Source organism: Pogona vitticeps, chromosome 7 (assembly GCF_051106095.1).
Source record: "Pogona vitticeps strain Pit_001003342236 chromosome 7, PviZW2.1, whole genome shotgun sequence".
NCBI classification, from domain to species: domain Eukaryota; kingdom Metazoa; phylum Chordata; class Lepidosauria; order Squamata; family Agamidae; genus Pogona; species Pogona vitticeps.
In genome coordinates, this window is record NC_135789.1 from 15,831,968 (window position 1) to 15,858,907 (window position 26,940).

The following is a 26,940-nucleotide window of genomic DNA, read 5'->3' on the forward strand; positions in this document are numbered from 1 at the left end:
CGGATATGATGGGAATTGTAGGCCAGTTATTCGGGGGGTTTGGGGAAATCTCTCTCTCTCTCTCTCTCTCTCTCTCTCTCTCTCTCTCTCTCACACACACACACACTCTCTCTCTCTCTCTCTCTCTCTCTCTCTCACACACACACACACACACACACACACACACACACACACACACACACACACACACACACACACACACACACACACACACACACACACACACACACACACACACACACACACACACACACAAAAAACTGACCTCAGTCCAGTAACAACACAAATTTTGAATCCGTTGCTGATGGGGCTCTGTCGGAAGAGGCGGTTGAGCTGAAATGAGATACAGTATTTTTGTTTGCGGAAAATCAACTCCTTTGCCTCCGAAAATCAAAACAGAAATTAAAAACTTAAATGGCAATAAAAATTGAACAATCCAATGGATTTTTCAAAGAAGAAGAAAAACCCTGTAAAGATTGAGTTAGATATGACCAAGAGGATATTATCATTCTTAATTCCTTTTTCATCCCACATTTAGATGATCTATATGTGTCTCCTCATCCAGCTTTCTCCTCATAACGACCCTGTAAGGTTGCCCAAGAGGGCAGCTGGTTCAAGGTTATCGAAGGAGTCATCATCATCATCATCCTCTTAGAGCTGGAGGGGACCCTACGGATCATCTAGTCCAGCCGCTGTCAAGGAGGCACTGTGAGGGATTCGAACTCCCAACCGCTGTCTCCACAGCCAGATGCTGAAACCTGTTTGGCTGAGTCTCCTATTTCTGGCTCTCTTGCACATTTTATCATGGATAAATTCCATTTTATCAATGGAAAAAAAATCCTCACCCTCTCTTTCACAGCAGACTCCAGTTCTTTATATTCTGGAGAGGATGGATCGGTGTTGGTCAAGTTCTCATTGACAATTGTGAAGCCGAGTTCATAACCCAACCCATCTGGAGCAAATCTGGAAGGACGGTGTCCTGGAAGGAAGAACAAGGATGAATATCAAAATTAGAGAGGTTTATCAAGTCGGGATGGAAATTTTTGGAATTCTTTGACTACAAATCCCATCATTCCCCATGCTGGGAGTTCTGCCTGTCTTGCACCTACTCTGCCGACCCCCGAATTTGGCTCACCTGGAAGGAAGGCCTAAATTGGAAAGCTTTGAGTTTGGGCTAGGCCAAGCTCGGCCTAGTTTCCTGTACAGAAAGGAAGCTCCCAGCTCCCACTGGGGCAGGAACAGGAAGTTTGGGTGGAACTCGGCCTAGCTCAGTCTCCAAGCTTTTTGGTTTTTCAGGCCTTTCCTCCAAGGCGAGCCACATTTAGTTATGCGTAAGCCAGTTAGATCTCCCAGAACGGGGAATGATGGGGTTCATAGTCCAAGAAATCTGAAAATCCAATAGAGTAATTGATAACAAGTGCAGGAGATCTGAAAAATCATCATCTCTCATATCTCGGGGTCTTTATATTCAGGGTGGCCAGCTTTTCTCCTTCCCTTGCAGTGACAAGGTTTATTTGGCTGTAGGGCAGGAAAGGCAGGGTTCTGTCAGAGGGGGGTGGTGGGTCCCCAAAACTGGAACACACCAGATCTACAGTTAAGTCCACCGTTTCCTCCTCAAAATAAGATTTTGTATCAATCCAATTTGAGCAGAGACACGGGACATGTTGGGAAAAAGGCATTTAAGTGTCTTTTACAGCTTCCAACTACTCACCAAGATGATTTGAAGGCTCATTATATCCTGAAAAGAAAAAAATACAACATTCTTATTTATATTGTATTGTTGTTTGCATTTGCATTTATATCGATATGTTTGGAAAGGCCAATGAGAATAATTCTCTAGCTCTCTGATGTTTCACCAGAGGTATGCAGAAGTGCTGTGGGTAAGTTTTTAATCATACAAAATTATAGCAATATGTATTTTTATTCTCTTGTGTCTCCATTAAAACAATTTATTTTTTCTCCATTAATACTAATGTAAGTTTAAAAAAATATTCCTTGTCTATTTTGAACAAATAAGGAACTCCTTGATTTCAAAACCCATTTGAGCTGCTCACCAGCTTTTGTGGGTCGCTAAACATCATCATCATCATCATCATCATCATCATCATCATCATCATCATCATCATCATCATCATCATCATCATCATCATCATCATCATCATCTTCAAACGACAGAGCTGGAAGGGACCTTATAGATCATCTAGTCCAGCATTTGTCAAGAAGGCCCTGTGGGGGATTCGAACTCCCAACCTCTAGCTCTGCAGCCAGAGACCTAAACCATTTTGGGGTCAGACTGTGATGATATATGTAATTTATGAGTTATTTTTCCATCTCGCCTTTCCTTGAATGAGTGCAAGGGGGTGGGCTTGGCTCTGTTCCTCCTCTTCCTCCCTCTCCTTGGGTCATCATCACAAGAACATCAACCTCAGTGAGGCCAATGGGACAACCTTGGAAATAACATCTCAACCCAGTCTGTTTCCTTATTCCTTCTTTTTTAAGCTCAAGGAGCAATAACCCACAATTTACCATTCACAAAGAGGCTGGTTTTATCTAACTCGTAGGGCCCCAGTTTTGTGAAGCCTTGGGTCTTGTTCACGACTTCGTGGTACACCTCCAGTCGGTCGAAGGAGGGCGCCGTAGCTTCTCTTCTGTAAGCGCAGACTGAGTCTACCCCAGTGCCGGTCCCAGCAGGCAAAGATCTGTAAAAAAATCAATCTTTTCAATACTTGGTAGAGTTTCACATGCTGTTATGGCTTCAACTCATGAGGGCTTCAATCCTGGCTAGTCCCTTTTTTTTGAGGGTAGTAGATCTTTTCTAGGTCTACAGAAACAAGCTCGAGATACAGAACCCGATCTGAAAAAATAGGTTTGGCCCCCTAGGTATGCTCTTGCAAGGTTCGGACTTAAACCCCGAGTGGTTTGACCCTTCCCATTGATTTTGGAGCTACTGCATGGAAACCATGTGAGAGTCACAAGCATGCGGGCTCACCCTCTAGTAAATGGTTCTATGGGTCTACTCTGCTGGAGTTGAGGAACTGTTTTGAGACTATTCCCCTACCCTTTTTTTCCTTTTCATTGGGGATACGAACTCCAAAATGGTTCGTAGCCATTGTATAACTCCCGATTGCCTCTGGATTGCCCAGGAGGTGACATGCTTTGAGCAAATGGTTAAGAGGAGGCAAAAACCCATCCTACATGGAGTGAATTTCCCTGATAAACATTCCCTTCAACTTCAACAAGACACAAAACTTAATTGGTGACTAAATACAGATTAAATTGATTGTTGGAGAAAGCATCAATGAATCACACACTTCTCAATGATCCAGAGAATGTTCACACAACTTTTCACCAGGCCTCACCTAAGAGTCGTAACGTTGCATCTCATGAAAGCCGGCCCAATGCTGCTTGTTTTAAACGTTCGACCCATCTAGGTATAAAAGGACCACTTGTTAGCCAAATGCAAGTTAAAGATAAGAAATTTATTAATTTCCAAACCAATGGCAGGATTGAATTAGTCCAGCAGTGGGTCCCATATGGCCTTCCAATTATTTTTATAATATATATTTTTTAAATTTTTAATATTTTTACCCCACCTTCCCCCACGAAAAGGACCCAAGGTAGTGTGCCTTAAAAAGACAGTATTTGAAAGCTAAAAATAGTAAGTTATTCAAATATTTATTCAAATGATCTGAAGCTCAACATCAAAAAAGCTAAGATCATGGCCACTGGTCCCATCACCTCCTGGCAAATAGAAGGGGAAAATATGGAGGCAGTGACAGATTTTACTTTCCTGGGCTCCATGATCACTGCAGAGGGTGACAGCAGCCACGAAATTAAAAGACACCTGCTCCTTGGGAGGAAAGTGATGACAAATCTAGAAAAGCATCTTAAAAAGCAGAGACATCACCTTGCCAACAAAGGTCCGCATAGTCAAAGCTATGGTTTTTCTAGTACCGATGTATGGAAGTAAGAGCAGGACCATAAACAAGGCCGACCGCCGAAGAATTGATGCTTTTGAATTGTGGTGCTGGAGGAGGCTCTTGAGAGTCCCCTGGACTACAAGGAGAACAAACCTATCTATTTGAAGGAAATCAACCCTGAGTGCTCAATAGAAGGACAGATCCTGAAGCTGAGGCTCCAATCCTTTGGCCATCTCATGAGAAGAGAAGACTCCCTGGAAAAGACCCTGATGCTGGGAAAGTGTGAGGGCAAGAGGAGAAGGGGACCGACAGAGGACGAGATGGATGGACAGGGTCACTGAAGCGACCCACATGAATTTGATTGAACTCCAGGAAGCCGTGGAAGACAGGAGGGCCTGGCGGGCTCTGGTCCATGGGGTCACGAAGAGTCGGACACAACTTAACGACTAAACAACAGCAACAAATAAAAGCCCCAAATTGCTGTGTTCTTCAAAACACCTTAGACCTACCAAGGTGGTAAAAACCTGTTGTGTGGAATCAAAGATTGTGGATCGGGGATCACTCATGGCTGGTCTGTATCGGAGGTTGATGACAGAGAAATTTGTTGTGAATTGTTCAATTCCTGCAGGGCGGTTACTCAATGGGATGAAGCCTGCAGAGAGAAGGGAAAAAGAATAATAAAATAGGAGAGAAATCCAGGTCTCCATTTCTTATTCTTTTTAAAATGCCTTTTAGAGAAGTTATAGGATGATGTGGAACCTCATGTGTTTTTAAGGGGTATATATGGCTCATCCCTTCATTAATGCAATGCGACGGACGGACGGACGGACGGATGGATCTAACAACGAATGTATGTATGGATGGATGGATGGATGGGAGGAAGGCAGGAAGGCTTCTGAGATGTTCACATTGTGGTGGCAGAGCCATGCAACAGGATTTGCACCAGCAAAACGAAAACCATTCCTTTTGCATTAACTAGGAAGACAAGCAACTGGACACACCTAATCTTCTAAATGCAACAGTCTAAATACAATTTTTAAATGCTTCTGCATTTCCTGATATATAAGAGCATACTTACCCTGCTGCTCTATTGGTGGTTCATGATAACCTGGAAGAGACAGAGAGACTTGATAAGAAAACCAAAGCATTGCAAAGCACATTGAGGTGCGAATGGCACCTCTGAGGGATCCAGTCTCATAATAAGCTTGCCACCCATAACTCAGAGGTGGTTCATCCCCTGGCACATCCTGCTGGCATTTGGAAAACCCAACATGAGAAGTTCCACCCTCCAGACCCATCACTTCCTGTGTTTAACTCTTCACAATTTAGCTTCGAGTCTCTCTAGGTAGTCCACCATGTTAGTGATGGTGTGGGCGCCATTACCCGTAGCTACATCGTAGGTACAACATGGTCCTGTTAACTACTATTAACAGAAGCAGTGGTATCTCTTGAATCTGGCAGAACTTCATTTCGGTTCATTTTCCCCAAGATGCTATCAAAATTCCCCAAACCAGCCATGTTGATGATGGAAAGAACTCAGGAACTGCAACCATCGGAAGGTGTGAGAAACAGAAACAGATGTGTCTCTCACTCTAAAACTAATCTCAAAACCTTGTTGCTTACCATCTACAAAAAGACTTTCCCGGTCGAGTGTATAGGGCCCTATCTTGGTGAACCCATCTGTTGTGTTGATAAACTCGTGATATACCCGCACTCGGTCAAAAGTGGACATTGTCGGGTCTTTCTGATAGTTGCAGACTCCATCCACTCCGGTTTTCTTTCTCTCGTCAATGGATCTGGAAAAGAGAAACACTCAAAATCTGTGTCCAGATGGGGAAACCTTCCATTTTTCTGGGTCAACACTTCTAGGACCAAATCCTTATATTTCTTCTACTCGCACAATAGTCCATGATGTAAGCAGCTGGACAGTTTCCATATATTTATCTAGGATACATCTAGAGATACTTCCTTTTTCATTATGAGATGTGCCAGTCCGCACCACACTTTTCAAGTCTGAATACGAGACCAAAGGTGGCTGTGGCAAGGGATAAATTATGATATATTTCCCCCTAAAACACAACATGCTTTCCAGACAACATTCTTTTGCTCTGCCACCCCTTTCCTCCAGAACAGGATAATTCCTGCAACAATTTTCTGTTCCACATCTCTTACCTTAAATTGGAAACACTGCATCCCGTCAGCAAAGGGCCGATGCTGCTTTTCTCTGATATGTGATCCAGCTAGACATAAAAAGTAGATTTCAATACATACCTATGTTGGTTTAGCAAATGTCAGTGTTTTGATATTTTACAAAGACGTCAGCAAACACTTCCAAAAAGAGGTCTATCTGTTGCAGAAGGGAGCCTTGGGGCATATGAAAGACTAGGGTGGCAGTTTCAAGATCAACCAAACTTAAAATGTATGGTTGCCTTCCAGTCCCAGAGAACTTACCATTCCAGCGACTGTGTTTGTGGACAGGCTGAACACCCTTGACTGAGGGTTTCCCATCTCAGACCGATACCTGAGGTTGGTTACAGTGAAGTTGACTGTGAAGTTGCCCTCTGGTATTAGATGTGGGATGGTAGAGGATTGAACAATGGAAGAGAAGAAGAGAAGAGAAAAGAGAAGATAAACTTTAAGAGGCAGCTTGTTCATCAGAGCTCTGGTTCATGTTGGGAAAGATGCATCTGGTGATATTTGCAGGACCATCAAGTGGAAGTCCTCTAGAAGTAGCAGTTTTTCTGTTCTGGGAAATTAAGGGGCCCATCACCACCATTAAGAACAAACTGGAAGTGCCTAGAAGATGCAATCTTTGGTTTGATTTAGCTAAAAATGGCCATGGAGAGCCGTGAACCGGCTGGATGCCACCAATGGTGGGATCTGAGGGCCACCAAGCTCTCAGACCTTGTTCTCTTGGCACCCTGATGGGCCAGTTCTTAGACAGATTTAGCCGAGTGGTCCTCAGCTGTAATTCACAATACTTATAACTACCATTTCTCCCGTGTACCTTACCTGTGGCGTGGATTGCTTCATGGTAACCTGGAATAGAAAAAGAGCTGTTACCAAATGACCAACTCCGTCTTGGACAAATGTCCGCAAGGATAGAGCCGACTCCAAAGATAAGCCGAATTCCATTCCAACAGCTCTATGGCACACCCATGCAAAGACCAGCCGTGATCCTCGAAGCAAATACGCAACCGCTTACCGTTGACAAAAAGGCTGTTCTGACTCAACCTATAGGGCCCCATTTTGGTGAAAACGTTGGTCCTGTTAATGATTTCGTGGTACAGTTTTGTCCTTTCCAACTGGGAGACATTTCGGTAAGTGCAGACGGAGTCAACTCCTGTGTCTCCCCTCTTTCCTACAGGTCTGGAAAGGGAAATAAAAGACGAGAAACCTAGCAGAACAAGTCTGGATTCTCCCAAAGAGATAAAGAAGACATCACCGTTGCCCAAGAGACAATCAGATCTAGGCAAAGTTCCTTTCTTTATGGGGTTGGTTGAACATTTTGTTCCATACACATTTTTTAAAGTAAGCCCACCCAATGTTCACTTTTTGAGATAGAAATCCTTCTGGGTTTGCACTTCTCCCAAATTTGTTGTACAGTTCTTGGCTCGGACACGGTGTGAAAATGCCTAATCCATCAAAACAGAGTGAACCCTTTCTCTCCGTAGAGCTTGGCAAATGAGTTTATGAGATTTCAACGGCGTTTTTAAACGATAGCTCTTAATATTATTCCCTGATGAATTGTGCATTTAATGTCACATCTATTGTTCTTAAGTGTTTATTCTGTTGTTTTAATTGATCATTGAGGTCCACTGATGGGGAGAGAAGCAGCATATCAGATCCCTCAATTAAGCAATCAATTAATCAATAAAATCAATCAACTGTAAGTACCTTAGCATTGTGACGTTGCATCCCAAGTATGCTGGACCAATACTCATGGTGCTGTTGAGTATCCCACCAAGCTAAGAAAGAGATGTAAGTTGAGTTATCTCCAACGTTTCCATCCTAAATCATCAATACTAGGGCCAGAATCTTCCTGGCCTACTCTGTACACTCAATCATTGGTTTGGGCTTTCTCTGAACTTATGCAAAGAGGTAACCAGTCCTGTGGTAAATGGTGAAGTAACCTTCTTGTTTGAAAAGTGTTGGGTGTCGCTGGTGGGATCTAATATGGCTTCAAAAGGGTACAGCTTCTGGACAATTTATGGTGACCCAACCACAGCTATAAGCCAACCTTCCCCCTCCATTTGACAAACCCACTGGAAAGAAGCCAGGCGTACCAACGTGGTGACCACCACTGCGGTGGAGTGGAAGATATCCGAACCATGGTTTTCCATCTGTGGCCTATGTCTGAGGTTGATGATGGTGAAGTTCACCGTGAAATTGTCAACAGCTGGAACAGAATGCAAAAAGTTCAATGGTCAAACTTCTATTGAGGTCATATATTATCCACACTGCCATATATTTCCTTTTCTCATGTCCTTTGGATGCTCTTCAAGTAAAATCTTGGTGTTATACCAGTTCAAGCCCTAGGAAGAACTTCTGGTCCGTAGAAGGTTGATTGACAGTGGAATGGCCTTCCTCACACGCTGGTAGAGTCACATTTCTCGGAGGTTTCCAAACAAAGATTAGAAGGTCACCAGTCTATAACCTTAGAATGGTAGAGGTGGACGGGACCTTATATAGATCATTAAGGCCAGCTCCTGTCAGAGGGGCACAGTTGGGAATAGAACTCCCAACCTCTGGATCCACAGCCAGGTATCTAAACCCTAGAGCTAGAGGTGGATTTTGTGGTTCTTCAGGAGTTTGGACTAGATGACCCTTCTAGGGAGTCCCTTCCTGCTCTATAAATCTATGGCTGAAAATCCACTAGAAAGCCCATTGAATCAATGGAGCCTCTGGAGCTCTTGACTCACCAAACCGCTAAAGATTTAATGGGCCTACTCTAGTTGCAACATACGACTGGACTTCAACTGATGATTCTGTGACCCCATCTCCATGCCTGTATTTATTGATATATTTTTTTAAATGATTGCCACCTGTTTTAAAGAACCCTCTATGGATCAGATCCCATTTTAACTGATCATTCGGAGTGAATTTGCATGTGGTTTATACAACAGTCTTGAAGGTGTGTGTGTGGGAAAATTCTGGGTTGATAACCAGCACTGTCTTAACTCTGTGGTGAAACAGTTAGTTAAAGGTGGATGCTTTAATACCTTCCAATTAAGATGATTAACACAAACACTTACTTCTTGGCAGGACAGCTTCATTATAACCTAAGGGGAAAAAAAAGGAAAAGGTCACTTTTAGCTCAGAAATTGGTCTTTCGAGATGAATCTAGAGGAAGTATGCACCAATATTCCAGTTCTTTAAGGTTTTGATTTATTCCCTGCATAGCAGAAGATTAATGGTTGACCAATGGACTAATGGATTCAAACAGAGAAGTATGTCCTGTCCAGTGGTTCCCAACCTTGGGCCTCCAGGTGTCCTTGGACTTCAACTCCCAGAAATCCTGTCCTGCAGAGATGGTGGTGAAGGCTTCTGGGAGTTGTAGTCCAAGAACATCTGGAGGCCCAAGGTCGGGGACCACAGCTGTATACAGATTATTCAAGTAGCAAGCTGGTGGTAAACAGCGTGGAAGAATCTTTGTGTTAAATCTTGCTCGGATTTAAAGTTCTGTCTTTGGCCAAGATTTAGGGACATGGAGGGCAAGAAAAGGGGTCAAGCTAAGCAGGTCTAGATTTGAGGAGAGACTGAAAGGATCATCTCTAGAGAAGTGTCTTTGCTCTTTAAGGGCAGGGTATGTGGCCAATATATGCTTTGTTGCCCCAAAAAGACTGGATTGGGACCCGGAGATGAAACTGATACAAGAGCAGGTTTTGGTAAATATAAGGACAGAAGTTCAAAGGTTTTTCAAACCCTTGAAAAACAACAACCTGCGTTTATTCAAATACTCAAAATCCGCTTGTTTACCATTGATGTAGAGGCTGTTTCGATCCAGGGTGTAGGGTCCCATTTTGGTGAAGCCGTTGGTCTTGTTGACGACCTCGCGATACAAGGTCACGCGGTCGAAGATGGGCCCGTCGGAGTTGTTCCGGTAGCTGCAGAGGGCGTCCATCCCGGTGTCTCCGTTCCGCATGGATCTGTAGGAAAGGACAGGAAGGATGTTAGTAAGATGGGTCTGAACCGCTGAAACAGAGGTGGAAGTGACGGATGGAGAAGGACATCCAACAAACATGAGAGGAAGGCTTACTTCAACGATGTCACCTCGCATCCAGAGAACGTCGGACCGATGCTGGTGGCAACGGCGACTCTACCAAACTGAAGAAGAAAGAAGATGTTGAGCGGATGACTAGGATACCGTCTCCTGCGCATGGCAAATAATTCAGATTTCCTGGAAGGGCTGGACTTACCAGGGTGCTGAGCACCTTGGCCGCAGAAGCAAAGACCTCTGAACCGCGATCTCTCATCTGCGGCCTGTATCTGAGGTTGGTGACGGTGATATTCACGGTGAAATTGTTGGCTGTTGGGGTGGGCGGGACAGCTGGAATAAAATGGTGTCACAAATACTTTAATCAACAAATGCTTTAATCTTCCTCTCCACGTGCTTGGATTTCTCAGGGTTCAGATAGATTCTAATTAAGAGTTTTTAGTCCAGCCGTATAGCAGGTGGGGAATCACAAACCAACTTTCGTAGGACCCTCAGGAAAGAGAAATAGCCAGATATCGATGTGGGGTAAAGGTACAAATAAATTTGGGTCCAGATTCCCAATGTGAATCATAAAGTTACAACCATTGCAGTTTACTGATATGACTCTATGGGAAGTTTACCAACCAATGCTGGTCTGAGACCCCATCCAGGCTGAATTGGGATCTATTCTGAACACCAAATCTAACTTACGGCTCCATGCATATCTTGAAGTTGACTCCAAACTTAGCCCTAATTGTCGATTCTATACTTACCCGGTTGCAGGTGGGCTTCATTATAACCTAGAAGGCAATCAAACAAGAAATCATTGCAAGCTAATCAATGTTTTTCAAGGCTGCATCGATGAGAACACTTACTGGAATCAAAACTTTCCTAATCTTGTCTCAGATCCAGTGACTGAAATTTCCAGTCTCAAATGGAGATTACGCACAAAAAGGAGCTGAATAAAACGGTTACAACGTGGATTTCATCTAACAGAATCCTGTTAGTGTTCATGTATGGTTTGCACAAATCACTGTGGCTAATTGTTGCTAATGAATGAAGTGTTGGGGAACATCTTAGTTGCTTGGTTGAGTCCAGGGACAGTTACGCTCTGGCCCCCTATCAACTAGACGCAATCGGACAAAGGTAGTTATACAAACAATGGTGAAATTCTAGTCAATGTGTTTGTAACTGCACATCTTTGGTGTAATTAATCGGGGGGAGGGCGGGGAACGACCATACTCTAAACACTTAGTTACCATTGACGTAAAAACTGTCTCGTTCCAGTTCGTAGGGCCCCATCTTGGTGAAGCCGTTAGTCCTGTTTACAATTTCTCTGTATAATTTCACGTGGTCAAAAACGGGCCCGGTGGAGTCTTTTCGGTACGTGCAGAGGGCGTCCATGCCAGTGTCACCTCTGTTTCTCACAGGCCTGAGGGAGGAAAGGAAGTACGGTAGTGAAGGAATTTGGAACACCTCAAAGGGAGGAGAAAGAGAAGTTCCCATCGCTGGTTTACATGCAGAGCTCAAACGTGCTGGCCAGATTTTGGAGGACGGCTTACCTCAGAGTAGTGACTTTACATCCCAGAAACGCTGGACCGATGCTGGTGGTGGCAGTGACTCTCCCAAACTGGACAAGAGAAAGGATGTTGAGTAGACCCAACGCAAAGGACCCATGGTCTATTGAATAACAACCAATTCACACCCCCGGAATTTAGCCAGACTCACCAGTGTGGTGAGCACTTTCTCTGTGGACTGGAAGATCTCCGAATTGGGGTCTCCCATCAGCGGTCTGTATCTGAGGTTGGTCACAGTAAAATTTACAGTGCATTTTTCGGTCCTTGGAGTCGGCGAAGCGGCTGGAATAGAAGGAGAATTTTAAAAATCTCACTGCGCTCCTCTGCTGAAGACTTCAACCTGTTTGTATGGCCAGGTTTCCTTAGATAGCAGAGAAATGTTGCTCTGTACTTACTTGCTTCTAGAGGGACTTCATTATAACCTAGGTAGGAAGGGGGAAAAAGGAGAAACGTTAGTGTTCTACAAAACAGAGGAATTTTGGGGAGAGATAATGACCCGGATGACTTCTTAGTGAGATAGTAAAAGCAGTGGAGTTTCAAGGTGAACATGATAGAAGAGCCTCCCCCCCCCAAAAAATACACACTGGAATATTATCAATTTCATATTATTTTATACCACTTAAGTACCGTTCACATAGAGGCTGTATCTCTCCAGTTGGTAAGGTCCCATCTTGGTAAAACCCTCAGTCTTGTTCACTAATTCATGGTACATTTTTACTCGGTCAAAGACGGGCATGGTGGAGTCATTTCGGTACTTGCAGATGGCATCCACTCCAGTATTATCCCTGTACTCTCTTGGTCTGGAATTATTCCTTACAGGTCTGGAAGGAGAAGAGAGAATTTCAGCAAGGCGCGAAAATTGTCATGGGGTTACTTAGAAGATTTGTGCTTGTTTTTTTTTTTCAGGAAACAGTGCCAAGCTTCACAGAACTATTACAACTCCTGAGCAGGATGGCCACTTTCCTGCACAGGATGGCCGCTTTCCTGCACAGGATGGCCACTTTCCTGCGCAGGATGGCCACTTTCCTACATAGGAATCAGCTAGCAATTGCAGCAAAGATGCAAACCTATGCGGGATTGTGGTTGTTCCTGGAAACAGTGGCTTTCTTGCTGTGCAGAACTCACCAGGAAGGACACAAAGCCACTCAGTTTCCTACACAGGACCCTGAGGGGCAGATACTGAAGGGGAAGTACATCACCAGAGTTTCATTTTTGCAGGAAGTCATGAAATCTGTGTGATGTAGAGGGAGGCTGCTGAGGAAGCATCATAAGACTTGGAAAACCACAGAGTGCTCATCGCATCTCCAGGGAAATGTAATGAAAGTAAGTGTTGTATCAGCAAGATAGACTTGAAGGTTGTGTGCTTTAGAAGACCCTACCTGAAAGCTTTCACTTCACATCCCTCGTAGACTGGGCCGATACTCGTGTTGAAGAGTTTCCTGTCCAGCTGTCAAAGAGCGGAGAGGGTACGTCAACTCAAGAAGAAGGGCCAAACCTGACTGAAAGTCATGGATCTGAGCTCCAGCGGAGCCAGACTTACCAGGTAGAGGACTGGAGCTTTGGTGAAGTTGAATGTTTGTAAGTTAACAATCCCCATGTCATCCTTATATCTCAAGTTGGTGATGGTGAAATTCATGGTGAAGGGTTTAGTTGCGGGAGCAGGGGGTCGGGTGGTTGTGGGTGAAACAGCTGGAGAAGAAAGGAGAAAAGGCGATGATTTGTTGTTGTTCTTAAATCGGACCTTGCCATGATCAACCCTGGTTTTCTTTTAGGTTTTGTGTCTATGTGGAGGGATACTCACTTGCTTCTCTGTGGATTTCATGATAACCTAGGGAAAATCAAAAGATAAATGTTAGTGAGGTAGCATCCAAAGCAGCGGTGGTCAGCTGAAACTGGCAGAAAAAAAAAATCAGAAAATAGACAATGGTACACCATCAACATCCAAAAGATTGAGAACTCTTTGGCTACCGTTGACATAGAGGCTGTATCGGTCCAGGTGGTAAGGCTCCATCTTCGTGAAACCCTCAGTCTTGTTCACTAATTCATGGTAGACTTTCACTCGGTCAAAGACGGGCATGGTGGAATCATTTCGGTACTGGCAGATGGCATCCACGCCAGTATCTGGACGATATCCTTGTGGTTGGGAACTGTTTCTTACAGGTCTGGAAGAATAGAGGAGAATTTATCTGGTTGCCGCAAAGAAGGAGAAAAAGAGGGAACCTTAAACACGAAAGAAGCAAACTGAAGAATGAAAGAGAAAACGCATACTGCTCGATTTCTTTCTCAGCGTTTCAAGGCTAAGAAAAGACTAATCTGTGTAGCATAGCCACTGCAGAACAAACCACCATAAAAGATAGATCAATTGTGAAAAAAGCAGCAAGTAAGCCTATTATAGAAAAGAGCGGACGACAATTCATTCTCAAGCCAGTCAGAGAATCCTACAATCAGTTATGTTGCAGTTATGGTGTTCTAAGTAGAATTGACTAGAAGATTAGTTTCAAGCCCACTTGGGGGTATTTAGTAAGTGTGAGTGACGGCAATTTCTAGGATGCTTAGCTCTAGAATGTTCTGAAATCTGGCTCATGCTGGGTGAAATTTGGCTCATGCTGGGTAGAGATCACAATGATGGATTGCCTGCTATCTCACTAAAAGATGTTCAGAGCGGAAAAGAGGTTCACAGATTTTACGAAGGCTTACCTAAAAGTCGTCACTTTGCATCCCTCGTAGACTGGGCCGATGCTGGTCTCACGGAGTTTCCCATTGAGCTGTCAAAGAGAGGAGATGAGTACATCAGTCCATCTGGAGCAACCAAACCTTGGCCAAAATTGTTCACTCTAACTCCAGTGCAGCCAGACTTACCAGGTGGATAACTGGAGCCTCGGTGAAGTTGAAAATCTCAGAATGAAAAATCCCCATTTCTTCCTTAAATCTCATATTGGTTATGGTGAAATTCATGGTGAAGGGTAGGAAGTCAGGAGATGGCGTTGGGAGAATGCCAGGTGGAACAGCTGGAATAGGAAGGGAGAATGCAATGATCAAATGTGTTTTATCCTTAGAGTTTTTATAAACAAGAGTAATTAAGGAATTTTCAGCTCTACTCACCTGCGTGTGGAGGAGCTTCATGGTAACCTGTGGAAAGAGGAAAGATTATTATTAATGACACCGAAAAAGCAGGGGAGACTCGGAGTTAAACTGTGGAAAAACCCACAACGCACACACTGATCCACTGTTTACATCCAAGTACTGTAATGTAAAACAACTTGGCTACCGTTCACATAGAGGCTGTATCTCTCCAGTTGGTAAGGTCCCATCTTGGCGAAACCTTCAGTTTGGTTAACCAATTCATGGTAGACTTTCACTCGATCAAAGACGGGCGTGGTGGAATCATTTCGGTACGTGCAGATGGCATCCACTCCAGTATCTGGACGATATCCTTGTGGCTGGGAACGGTTTCTTACAGGTCTGGAAGAACAGAGGAGAATTTTAGCTGGGTGCCCAAACAAGGGGAAGAAAAGAGAATAAAGCAGTACGAGTTACACTGAACAAACAAGAGTAAAATGATAACAAGTTATGACAAAAGCAGCAACTAAGTCAACCAAGAAAAAGAATGAGATGAATCATCTCATCGTGTCTCTTTCCCAAGGAAGACCAAGAATTGCCCACTAAATTCCATAGAATTATAGTGTCCTATAAGGAGCTGAGTATTAGAAGAGATGCGTGTCCATTGGGATCAAGCAGAACGTGTTGAGTTTTGTCATGGAAAAACTCCAGGAAGTTTGGAAATATGGCTCAGCCTAGAGATGCACACAATGTAACGTTGATGCCCAGGGACCACAGTGAGGGTTTGTCTGTTTTCTCACCAAGAGGCCACAGGAGGAGAAAAGAGATCCACACATTTTATGAAGGCCTACCTGAAAGTAGTCACCCTGCATCCCTCATGTACTGGGCCGATGCTGGTATCACGGAGTTTCCCATTGAGCTAAGGAAGAGGCGACATAAACGATATAAGCTCAAGAGGAAGTTCTAAACCTGGCTGAAAGGAATGCATCCAAGGGAGCCATATTTACCAGGTGGATGATCGGCGTTTTGGTGAAATTGAATACTTGGGAATTAAGAAACCCCATGTCTTCCTTAAACCTCAAGTTGGTGATGGTGAAATTTACGGAGAAGGGGATGAACGCAGGGGCCGGCGTTGGGCTTTGAGTTGGCAAAACAGCTGGGGGGAAAATGGAGGAAATGTCAACATTAATGTTGAAGTTTTTCTGTAGAAACTTGCCATGATCAAAAAACTAATCTTTTTAAAAAAAGATTTTGTGTTAGGGACACCGGGTATCAAATTTTCATTATACTCACTTGCTGGCAAGATAGTTTCATGATAACCTGGGAACAGAGAACAGAGGGTTATCAGTGAAGCAGTGAAGTATTACACCGAAACGGTTGGAAAAAACTGTAAAACACACATGAAGAGACCATCTACATGCAAGTAATTTAAAAACCAGTTGACTAACCATTGATGTAGAGGCTGTATCTGTCCAGGTGGTATTGCCCCATCTTGGTGAAACCTTCACTCTTGTTGACTAATTCATGGTAGACTTTCACTCGGTCAAAGACGGGCATGGTGGAATCATTTCGGTACGTGCAGACGGCATCCACCCCAGTATCATCCCTGTACTGTGTTGGTCTGGAATAATTTCTCACCAGTCTGTAAAGAGAAGAGAGAATATCAGCCAAGTGCCAATACAAGGAAAAAGCAAAACAAATAACTGCACATAATTGTCATGCACAGAGACCACAATATATCATCTGTTTTCTCAGTGAGAGTTGACCAAAAGGAGAATAGGGATTCACACATTTTACCAAGGCCTTACCTGAAAGCTGTCACTTTGCATGCCTCGTAAACTGGACCGATGCTGGTCTCACGGAGCTTTCCACTGAGCTGTCAAAGAGAAGAGATGAGGTCATCAACCCAACAGGAAGGGTGAAAATCTTGGCCAAAAGCGTTCACCCTAACTCCAGCGGAGCCAGACGTACCAGCAGCATGACCGGAGCCTTGGTGAAGTTAAATACTTGGGATTTCAGAACTGTCATGTCTTGGCTAAACCTCAGGTTAGTGATGGTGAAATTCACAGTGAAGGGGATGAGCGCAGGGGCCGGTGTTGTGCTAATAGTGGGCCAAACAGCTGGAGAAGAAAGAGACAAGGATTCAACAATTGTGTTGAGAGTTTTCGGCGCAGACATGCCCTGATCAAGAACTCTTTTTCATCCATAATTTGTATTAGCAACATTAAGTGGGACATTTTGAACTATACTCACTTGCCGGCAGGGGTTTTTCATGATAACCTGGAGAAAGGAAGGGACGATTATTAGTGAGATGGGTAAATTTAGGACAAAGCAGTAAAAAGGTCTCTAAAAGATATCTTGATATGCAACCTAATTCCAAATTATTTTACTACCATTGACGTAGAGGCTGTATCTGTCCAGGTGGTAAGGCCCCATCTTGGTAAAACCATCCGTCAGATTCACTAATTCATGGTAGACTTTCACTCGGTCAAAGGCAGGCGTGGTGGAATCATTTCGGTACATGCAGACGGCATCCACCCCAGAATCCGGACGATATCCTTGTGGTTGGGAACTGTTTCTAACAGGTCTGAAAGAGCAGAGGAGAATTTAACAGGCATCCAAACAAGGGGAAAGAGAGATAATATCTTGTTTCTTATGCAGAAATAACTGTAAACAGAAGACCAGTAGTGTAAAGAATGACAAAGAAGGAAATTACAGAAAGAAAGAAAAATCATACTGTAATATTCCTCTTTTTTTTTGGAAGTCAGATAGGATTCCCCAAGCCATTCTGCCAAAATTCTGGTGATTCAAAAGGGTGCCGTTCACACCCAAAGTGTGTACAGGAAATATGCATGAGATGGACTTCCATGGAAAATCTCGACCCTTGAATGTTCCAAAACATGACTCAACACAGACGAGAAGACCGTGTGTAATGTTCACCGACCACAATGATGGATGACCTGTTATCTCACCTAGAGATGACTTGAGCAGAAAAAAGATTCACAGATTTTCACAAAGCCCTACCTGAAAGCTGTGACTTTGCAACCCTCGTAGACTGGGCTGATACTGGTTTCACGGAGCTTCCCGTCGAACTGGCAAAGAGAGGAGGAGGCACATCAACTCAACAGGAAGTCTGAAACCTTAGTCGAAATGGTTCACCAGAACTCCAGTATAGCCAGACTTACCAGGTGGAGGACAGCAGCCTCGGTGAAGTTGAATCTTTGAGAATGAAAAATCCCCATCTCTTCCTTAAATCCCATGTTGGTTATGGTGAAATTCACCGTGAAGGGGATGAGCGCAGGGGATGGTGTTTGGCTTAGGGTCGGCAAAACAGCTGGAGAAAAAAAAGGTGGAATGTGACCATCAACAGCTCTTTATTTGAAGTTTGTAGGAAGAACATTAGTTAAGACATTTTGGACTGTACTCACTTGCTGGGACAGGAGTTTCATGATACCCTTGAAAAGGAGAAGAGACAATTATCAGTGAAACAGCAAATGAAACAGAATATTTGGCTGAAATTGAAAAAAAAAAGTTTGTAAAATATAATCTGATAAATGATCTACATCCAAGTAATTTAAAAGCAGTTGAGTACCATTGACGTAGAGGCTATATCTGTCCAGTTGGTAAGGTCCCATCTTGGTAAAACCTTCACTCTTGTTGACCAATTCGTGGTAGACTTTCAGTCGGTCAAAGACGGGCTTAGTGGAGTCATTTCGGTACCTGCAGATGGCATCCACCCCAGTATCTGGATGATATCCTTGTGGTTGGGAACGGTTTCTTACAGGTCTGGAAGAACAAAGGAGAACTTAGCTGGGTGACCAAGAACAGAAAGAAGAGAAAAACTTCTTAAGGAACACAGCATGCCCTCCGGTATTATCCGTGTACTCTGTTGGTCTTGAATTGTTTCTCACAGGCCTGGTAGGAGAAGAGAAATTCAGAGTGAAGGGTGAAAACAAGAGGAAAAAGGGAGAACAAATTATGGAGCATAAAAAGCGTCAAAAAGACGGCAATATATTGATGGGAAATTGTGAAAAGGGTGGTAAGTAAGCAGACTGGGAAAGAATGAGATGAACGACTCTGTTAGTTTTTTTTTCCTCGAGCAAGTCAGAGAATCCTCCAGATTGTGAGGAACCAACTAGCTTCTGGATGTCCAGTAATTTTGGGTTAGGTCAGCTACAGAAAGAAGGTGAAATTCAAAAGGTTCTGGGTCAATCTAGATGCAAACGAACTTGTGATGCCCCGAGACCACAAGGATGGTTCACCTCTAGTCTCATCGCGAGAGATGACTTAAGCATAAAAGACATTCACACAATGTAGTGATTTAAAAAGATGGATGTCACACCCAAAGAACGTACAGAAACTATGCCTTAGATGTATTTCCAAGAAACAGTTCAACTCTAGAACGTTGCAAGACCTACCTGAACATCGTTATTTTGCATCCTTCATAGATCGGGCCGATGCTGGTCTCACGCAGCGTCCCACCAAGCTGGGAAAGAGAGGAGAGGATACATGAGTCCATCAGGAACTGTCACGCCTTGGTTAAAAACATTCATCACAACGCCAGACTCACCAGGTAGATGACTGGAGCCTCAGTGAAGTTGAATCTTTGAGAATGAAAAATCCCCATATCCTCATTAAACCTCATGTTGGTGATGGTGAAATTCACGGTGAAGGGGATGAGCGCATGGGCCGGCGTTGGACGAACAGTGGGCAGAGCCGCTGCAGAAGACAGAGATGATTTAACAGAGGTTCTGATACTTTTCTGCAGAAATTTGCACTGATCAGCAACCCATTTTTTTTCATTCTGATTTTGTGCTGTTCATGATATATAAGAACTCTTCAACTATACTCACTTGTCGGCAGGGGGGTTTCATGATAACCTGGAGAAAGGGAAGGAACAATAATTAGTGAGATGGGTAGAAATAACAATAAATCAAAAAAAGGTCTTGATGATAGCAATATATGCACCTAATAGTAAACAAGAAAATTTTTTATCGTAAGCTATACAAAACAATATTGGAAAAAGAATACCAAAACATCTGCATATTAGGTGACTTTAATGCAATTGTAGATGAGAGATTAGATAATAAAAATGGCAAAAAAGGGAAAAATGGAAGGAGAAGACTGCCAAATGTTTTCTTTCAGATGGCAGAAGAACTAGGACTACAAGATATATGGAGAGACTACCATTGACGTAGAGGCTGTATCTGTCCAGGTGGTAAGGCTCCATCTTGGTAAAACCATCAGTCAGATTCACTAATTCATGGTAGACTTTCACTCGGTCAAAGACAGGCATGGTGGAATCATTTCGGTACGTGCAGACGGCATCCACCCCAGAATCCGGACGATATCCTTGTGGTTGGGAACTGTTTCTAACAGGTCTGAAAAAATAGAGGAGAACTTTATTAGGTGTCCAACCAAATGGAAAGAGAGGGAATCTCTTATGAAAAACAAGCAAACAAAAAATAACTGTAAACTTATGACAAAGAGTGTAAAGAACAATAAATAATGAAATTACAGAAAGAAGGAGAAATCCTTCTACTAAATTTCTTCCTTCGATGTCAGATAGGATTCTCCACTCCACTCGCCCACACTTGCGATGATTTTGAAAACTGCCTATAACTATAGGTTAGATGCATTTCCAATAAAAAGTTAAACCCTAGAATTTTACAAAATATTACTCAACACAGGGAAAAAATACCACGTGTGATGCTCAGAGACCACAATGATGGCCAACCAGAGCAGAAAAGAGAGTCACAGATTATACGAACCTGAAAGCTGTGACTTTGCATCCTTCGTAGACGGGGCCGACGCTGGTATCACGGAGCTTCTGATCCAGCTGGCAAAGAGAGGAGGAGTAACATCAGCTCAATAGGAAGTGTGAAACCTTAGTCGAAATGGTTCACCAGAACTCCGGTATAGCCAGACTTACCAGGTGGAGGACTGCGGCCTCGGTGAAGTTGAATCTTTGAGAATGAAAAATCCCCATCTCTTCCTTAAATCTCATGTTGGTTATGGTGAAATTGACGGTGAAGTGGATGAGCACAGGGGCTGGTGTTGAACTAACGGTGGGCAGAGCCGCTGCAGAAGACAGAACAGACGATTCAACAGTGGTTTTGATACTTTTCTGCAGAAATGTACCCTGATCAAGAAACTATTTTTCATTCAATTTTTTCATTAGCATGAAATCTTTCACTATACTCACTTGCTGGCAGAGGGGTTTCATGATATCCTGGGAGAAGAGAAGAGACAAATATCAGTGAGATAGGAAATTTTAGGCCACAACTGTAAAAGATTTTCTAAATGATTCATTGATATTCCACCTAATTCTAAACAGTATAAAGTAACTTCATTACCATTCACATAAAGGCTGTATCTCGCCAGTTGGTAAGGTCCTATCTTGGTAAAACTGTCGGTCAGATTTACTAATTCGTGGTAGACTTTCACTCGGTCAAAGAAGGGCATGGTAGAGTCATTTCGGTACGTGCAGACGGCATCCACCCCAGAATCCGGACGATATCCTTGTGGTTGGGAACTGTTTCTTACAGGTCTGAAAGAACAGAGGAGAACTTAGCTGGTTGACCAAGAACAGAAAGAAGAGAAAACCTCTTAGGGAACACAAATAATATATTTAAAAATAAACAGAAGCTAAACACTGTAAAGAACAAGATATATGAAAAATGAACAAAGAAAAAGAAAACCCATACTGTTAAGCATCTTCCTTGTGAGTTACATAGCATTCTCCAAATAACTCTGCCAAAATTCTGATGATTAAAAGTTACTTTTCACACTCAAGGTGTGTTCCATAACTATATGTTCGATGTATTTTTCAGAAAATCTGTCAACCTTACAATCTTCTAAAACATGAATGAGCAGTGCCATGAAGACCATGGCTGATGCTCAGAGACCACGATGATAGATTGCCCGTTATCTCACTGAAGATGTTGAGAGTAGGAAAAAAAAATCACAGATTTTACGAAGGCTTACCTGAAAGCTGTTACCTTGCATCCCTCGTAGACGGGGCCGACGCTGGTCTCACGGAGCTTCCCATCAAGCTGGCAAAGAGAGGAGGACGTACATCAACTCAACAGGAAGTGTGAAACCTTAGTCGAAATGGTTCACCAGAACTCCAGTGTAGCCGGACTTACCAGGTGGAGGACAGCAGCCTCGGTGAAGTTGAATCTTTGAGAACCCAAAATCCCCATCTCTTCCTTAAATCTCATGTTGGTTATGGTGAAATTGACGGTGAAGGGGATGAGCGCAGGGGCCGGTGTTGAACTAACGGTGGGCAGAGCCGCTGCAGAAGACAGAGCAGACGATACAACAATTGTGTTGACGTTTTTCTCCGGAAGCTTGCCCTGATCAACAAACACTGTTTCATTCAGAACTGTGGTTTGGGAAATGAAGTATGGAATTTTGAACTATACTCACTAGGTGTCAGAGGCGTTTCATGATAACCTGGGAGAACAGAAGGAACAATGATCAGTGAGAGGGATAACTTATTGAAAAAACTTTTAAAATGTCTCTAAAAGGTACTCTAAAAGCTATCTAATTGGGATGTGGTGGTGCTGTGAGCGAAACCGCAGAAGCCTCTGTGCTGCAGGGTCAGAAGACCAGCAGTCGTAAGATGGAATCCACACCACGGAGTGAGCTCCCGTCGCTTTGTCCCAGCTCCTCGCCAACCTAGCAGTTCGAAAGCATATAAATACGAGTAGATAAATAGGTACTACCTCGGTGGGAAGGTAAAACGACATTCCCTAGTCATGCTGGCCACATGACAACGGAAACTGTCTACGGACAAGCGCTGGCTCTACGGCTCGAAAACGGGGATGAGCATCACCCTCTAGAGCCAGAGACGACTGGACAAAAAATGTCAAGGGGAACCTTTACCTTTCTAAATACACTATCTAGTTCCTAATGATTTTAAGTAACTTGACTACCATTGACGTAGAGGCTGTATCTGTCCAGGTGGTAAGGCTCCATCTTGGTAAAACCGTCAGTCAGATTTACTAATTCATGGTAGACTTTCACTCGGTCAAAGGCAGGCATGGTGGAATCATTTCGGTATGTGCAGATGGCATCCACCCCAGTATCTGGACGATATCCTTGTGGTTGGGAACTGTTTCTAACAGGTCTGAAAGAGCAGAGGAGAATTTATCGGAGTGCCGAAACAACGAGAAGAAGAAAAAATCTCTCAGGAAAGAAATACTATACAGAATTAAGAATAAACAGATGCTTACGAGGAAGTAAACTAAAGAAAGAGAAAACCTAGGCTGCTACATATCTTCCTTAGACGTCAGATCGGATTCTACAAGCCACACTGCCAGAATTGTGATGATTCTAAAAGGTTTGTTTCACACCCAGGGTATGTACGGTAAAAACTTATTTTATTTATTTTACTAGATTTATACCCTGCCCATTTAGACAGATACATAATCTAATCTGCATTAGATGTTCTTCCAGGAAAAATCTCAATCCTTGAATCTTCCACAACGTGACTCAACATAGACCTGAAGGCCATGTCTACTGCTCAAGGTCCACACTGATGGATCTCCTATTATCTTACCTAGAGATGACCAGGGCCGAAATGTGAGTCACAGGTTTTACGAAAGCTTACCTGAAAGCTGTGACTTTGCATCCCTCGTAGACGGGGCCGACGCTGGTCTCACGGAGCTTCCCATCGAGCTGGCAAAGAGAGGAGGAGGTACGATCAACTCAGCAGGAAGTGTGACCTTGGTCAAAAGGGTTCACTAGAACTCCAGTGTAGCCAGACTTACCAGGTGGAGGACTGCAGCCTCGGTGAAGTTGAATCTTTGAGAATGAAAAATCCCCATCTCTTCCTTAAATCTCATGTTGGTTATGGTGAAATTGACGGTGAAGTGGATGAGCGCAGGGGCCGGTGTTGAACTAACGGTGGGCAGAGCCGCTGCAGAAGACAGAGCAGATGATACAATTGTGTTGACGTTTTTCTCCAGAAACCTGCACTGATCAGCAAACACTGTTTCATTCAGAATTGTGGTTTGGGAAATGACGTATGGAATTTTGAACTATACTCACTAGGTGTCAGAGGCGTTTCATGATAACCTGGGAGAACAGAAGGAACAATGATCAGTGAGAGGGATAACTTATTGAAAAAACTTTTAAAATGTCTCTAAAAGGTACTCTAAAAGCTATCTAATTGGGATGTGGTGGTGCTGTGAGCGAAACCGCAGAAGCCTCTGTGCTGCAGGGTCAGAAGACCAGCAGTCGTAAGATGGAATCCATGCGACGGAGTGAGCTCCCGTCACTTTGTCCCAGCTCCTCGCCAACCTAGCAGTTCGAAAGCATGTAAATGCGAGTAGATAAATAGGTACCACCTCGGTGGGAAGGTAAAACGACATTCCCTAGTCATGCTGGCCACGTGACAACGGAAACTGTCTACGGACAAGCGCTGGCTCTACGGCTTGAAAACGGGGATGAGCACCGCCCCCTAGAGTCAGAGATGACTGGACAAAAAATGTCAAGGCGAACCTTTACCTTTCTAAATACACTATCTAGTTCCTAATGATTTTAAGTAACTTGACTACCATTGACGTAGAGGCTGTATCTGTCCAGGTGGTAAGGCTCCATCTTGGTAAAACCGTCAGTCAGATTTACTAATTCATGGTAGACTTTCACTCGGTCAAAGGCAGGCATGGTGGAATCATTTCGGTATGTGCAGATGGCATCCACCCCAGTATCTGGACGATATCCTTGTGGTTGGGAACTGTTTCTAACAGGTCTGAAAGAGCAGAGGAGAATTTATCGGAGTGCCGAAACAACGAGAAGAAGAAAAAATCTCTCCGGAAAGACATACTATACAGAATTAAGAATAAACAGATGCTTACGAGGAAGTAAACTAAAGAAAGAGAAAACCTAGGCTGCTACATATCTTCCTTAGACGTCAGATTGGATTCTATAAGCCAGCCTGCCAGAATTGTGATGATTCTAAAAGGTTTGTTTCACACCCAGGGTATGTACAGTAAATACTTATTTTATTTATTTTACTAGATTTATACGCTGTCCATTTAGACAGATACTGTATGTAATCTAATCTGCATTAGATGTTCTTCCAGGAAAAATCTCAATCCTTGAATCTTCCACAACGTGACTCAACACAGACCTGAAGGCCACGTCTACTGCTCAAGGTCCACACTGATGGGTCTCCTATTATCTTACCTAGAGATGACCAGGGCCGAAAAGTGATTCACAGGTTTTACGAAACCTTACCTGAAAGCTGTGACTTTGCATCCCTCGTAGACGGGGCCGACGCTGGTCTCACGGAGCTTCCCATCAAGCTGGCAAAGAGAGGAGGACGTACATCAACTCAACAGGAAGTGTGAAACCTTAGTCGAAATGGTTCACCAGAACTCCAGTGTAGCCGGACTTACCAGGTGGAGGACAGCAGCCTCGGTGAAGTTGAATCTTTGAGAACCCAAAACCCCCATCTCTTCCTTAAATCTCATGTTGGTTATGGTGAAATTGACGGTGAAGGGGATGAGCGCAGGGGCCGGTGTTGAACTAACGGTGGGCAGAGCCGCTGCAGAAGACAGAGCAGACGATACAACAATTGTGTTGATGTTTTTCTCCGGAAACCTGCACTGATCAGCAAACACTGTTTCATTCAGAATTGTGGTTTGGGAAATGAAGTATGGAATTTTGAACTATACTCACTAGGTGTCAGAGGCGTTTCATGATAACCTGGGAGAACAGAAGGAACAATGATCAGTGAGAGGGAGAACTTATTGAAAAAACTTCTAAAATGTCTCTAAAAGGTACTCTAAAAGCTATCTAATTGGGATGTGGTGGCACTGCGAGCTAAAACGCAGAAGCCTCTGTGCTGCAGGGTCAGAAGACCAGCAGTCGTAAGATGGAATCCACGCGACGGAATGAGCACCCATCACTTTGTCCCAGCTCCTCGCCAACCTAGCAGTTCGAAAGCATGTAAATGCGAGTAGATAAATAGGTACCACCTCAGTGGGAAGGTAAAACGACATTCCCTAGTCATGCTGGCCACGTGACAACGGAAACTGTCTACGGACAAGCGCTGGCTCTACGGCTTGAAAACGGGGATGAGCACCGCCCCCTAGAGTCAGAGATGACTGGACAAAAAATGTCAAGGCGAACCTTTACCTTTCTAAATACACTATCTAGTTCCTAATGATTTTAAGTAACTTGACTACCATTGACGTAGAGGCTGTATCTGTCCAGGTGGTAAGGCTCCATCTTGGTAAAACCGTCAGTCAGATTTACTAATTCATGGTAGACTTTCACTCGGTCAAAGGCAGGCATGGTGGAATCATTTCGGTATGTGCAGATGGCATCCACCCCAGTATCTGGACGATATCCTTGTGGTTGGGAACTGTTTCTAACAGGTCTGAAAGAGCAGAGGAGAATTTATCGGAGTGCCGAAACAACGAGAAGAAGAAAAAATCTCTCCGGAAAGACATACTATACAGAATTAAGAATAAGCAGATGCTTACGAGGAAGTAAACTAAAGAAAGAGAAAACCTAGGCTGCTACATATCTTCCTTAGACGTCAGATCGGATTCTACAAGCCACACTGCCAGAATTGTGATGATTCTAAAAGGTTCGTTTCACACCCAGGGTATGTACAGTAAATACTTATTTTATTTATTTTACTAGATTTATACCCTGCCCATTGACACAGATACGTAATCTAATCTGCATTAGATGTACTTCCAGGAAAAATCTCAATCCTTGAATCTTCCACAACGTGACTCAACATAGACCTGAAGGCCACGTCTACTGCTCAAGGTCCACACTGATGGATCTTCTATTATCTTACCTAGAGATGACCAGGGCCAAAAAGTGATTCACAGGTTTTACGAAACCTTACCTGAAAGCTGTGACTTTGCATCCCTCATAGACAGGGCCGACGCTGGTCTCACGGAGCTTCCCGTCGAGCTTGCAAAGAGAGGAGGAGGTACATCAACTCAACAGGAAGTGTGAAACCTTAGTCGAAATGGTTCACCAGAACTCCAGTGTAGCCAGACTTACCAGGTGGAGGACTGCGGCCTCGGTGAAGTTGAATCTTTGAGAATGAAAAATCCCCATCTCTTCCTTAAATCTCATGTTGGTTATGGTGAAATTGATGGTGATGTGTATAACAACCCACGCTGGCGTTGAGGTTGTAGTGGGCAGAACT

The 26,940-nt window shown here is 43.6% G+C and overlaps 3 protein-coding genes and 1 long non-coding RNA gene across 4 annotated transcripts; all 4 read right to left on the minus strand.

Moving 5' to 3' along the window:
* Positions 1-48: 48 nt before the first annotated feature.
* LOC144583971 (uncharacterized) lies at positions 49-1,739 on the minus strand. Its single transcript, XR_013537919.1, has 3 exons — positions 1,712-1,739; positions 846-979; positions 49-333 (listed from the first exon to the last, which is right to left on the minus strand). It is a non-coding gene; the product is annotated as an uncharacterized LOC144583971 (long non-coding RNA).
* Positions 1,740-2,154: 415 nt separating this feature from the next.
* Positions 2,155-17,276, minus strand: LOC110072644 (mucin-16). Its single transcript, XM_078379089.1, has 33 exons — positions 17,147-17,276; positions 17,007-17,033; positions 16,725-16,873; positions 16,562-16,629; positions 16,202-16,395; positions 16,047-16,073; positions 15,761-15,909; positions 15,605-15,672; positions 13,662-13,855; positions 13,495-13,521; positions 13,234-13,382; positions 13,073-13,140; positions 12,321-12,514; positions 12,089-12,115; positions 11,845-11,975; positions 11,679-11,746; positions 11,376-11,548; positions 10,890-10,916; positions 10,340-10,470; positions 10,180-10,247; positions 9,900-10,069; positions 9,176-9,202; positions 8,207-8,319; positions 7,818-7,888; positions 7,126-7,289; positions 6,933-6,959; positions 6,372-6,481; positions 6,093-6,160; positions 5,544-5,716; positions 4,999-5,028; positions 4,430-4,572; positions 3,360-3,427; positions 2,155-2,699 (listed from the first exon to the last, which is right to left on the minus strand). The coding sequence occupies exons 1-33, from the start codon at positions 17,274-17,276 to the stop codon at positions 2,501-2,503; spliced, it is 3,432 nt and encodes a 1,143-aa protein (XP_078235215.1). The 3' UTR covers positions 2,155-2,500.
* LOC144583969 (mucin-16-like) lies at positions 16,731-21,304 on the minus strand. Its single transcript, XM_078378834.1, has 11 exons — positions 21,110-21,304; positions 20,959-20,985; positions 20,686-20,834; positions 20,525-20,592; positions 19,941-20,134; positions 19,607-19,633; positions 19,324-19,472; positions 19,172-19,239; positions 18,346-18,539; positions 18,182-18,208; positions 16,731-18,087 (listed from the first exon to the last, which is right to left on the minus strand). Exons 1-11 carry the CDS (start codon positions 21,216-21,218, stop codon positions 17,909-17,911), a joined length of 1,191 nt encoding a protein of 396 aa, XP_078234960.1. The 5' UTR covers positions 21,219-21,304; the 3' UTR covers positions 16,731-17,908.
* Positions 21,305-21,401: 97 nt separating this feature from the next.
* Positions 21,402-26,454, minus strand: LOC144584016 (mucin-16-like). The gene is made up of 13 exons (XM_078379090.1): positions 25,955-26,454; positions 25,446-25,472; positions 25,163-25,311; positions 25,002-25,069; positions 24,320-24,513; positions 23,811-23,837; positions 23,531-23,679; positions 23,371-23,438; positions 22,694-22,887; positions 22,185-22,211; positions 21,902-22,050; positions 21,741-21,808; positions 21,402-21,408 (listed from the first exon to the last, which is right to left on the minus strand). Exons 1-13 carry the CDS (start codon positions 26,061-26,063, stop codon positions 21,402-21,404), a joined length of 1,236 nt encoding a protein of 411 aa, XP_078235216.1. The 5' UTR covers positions 26,064-26,454.
* Positions 26,455-26,940: the final 486 nt, after the last annotated feature.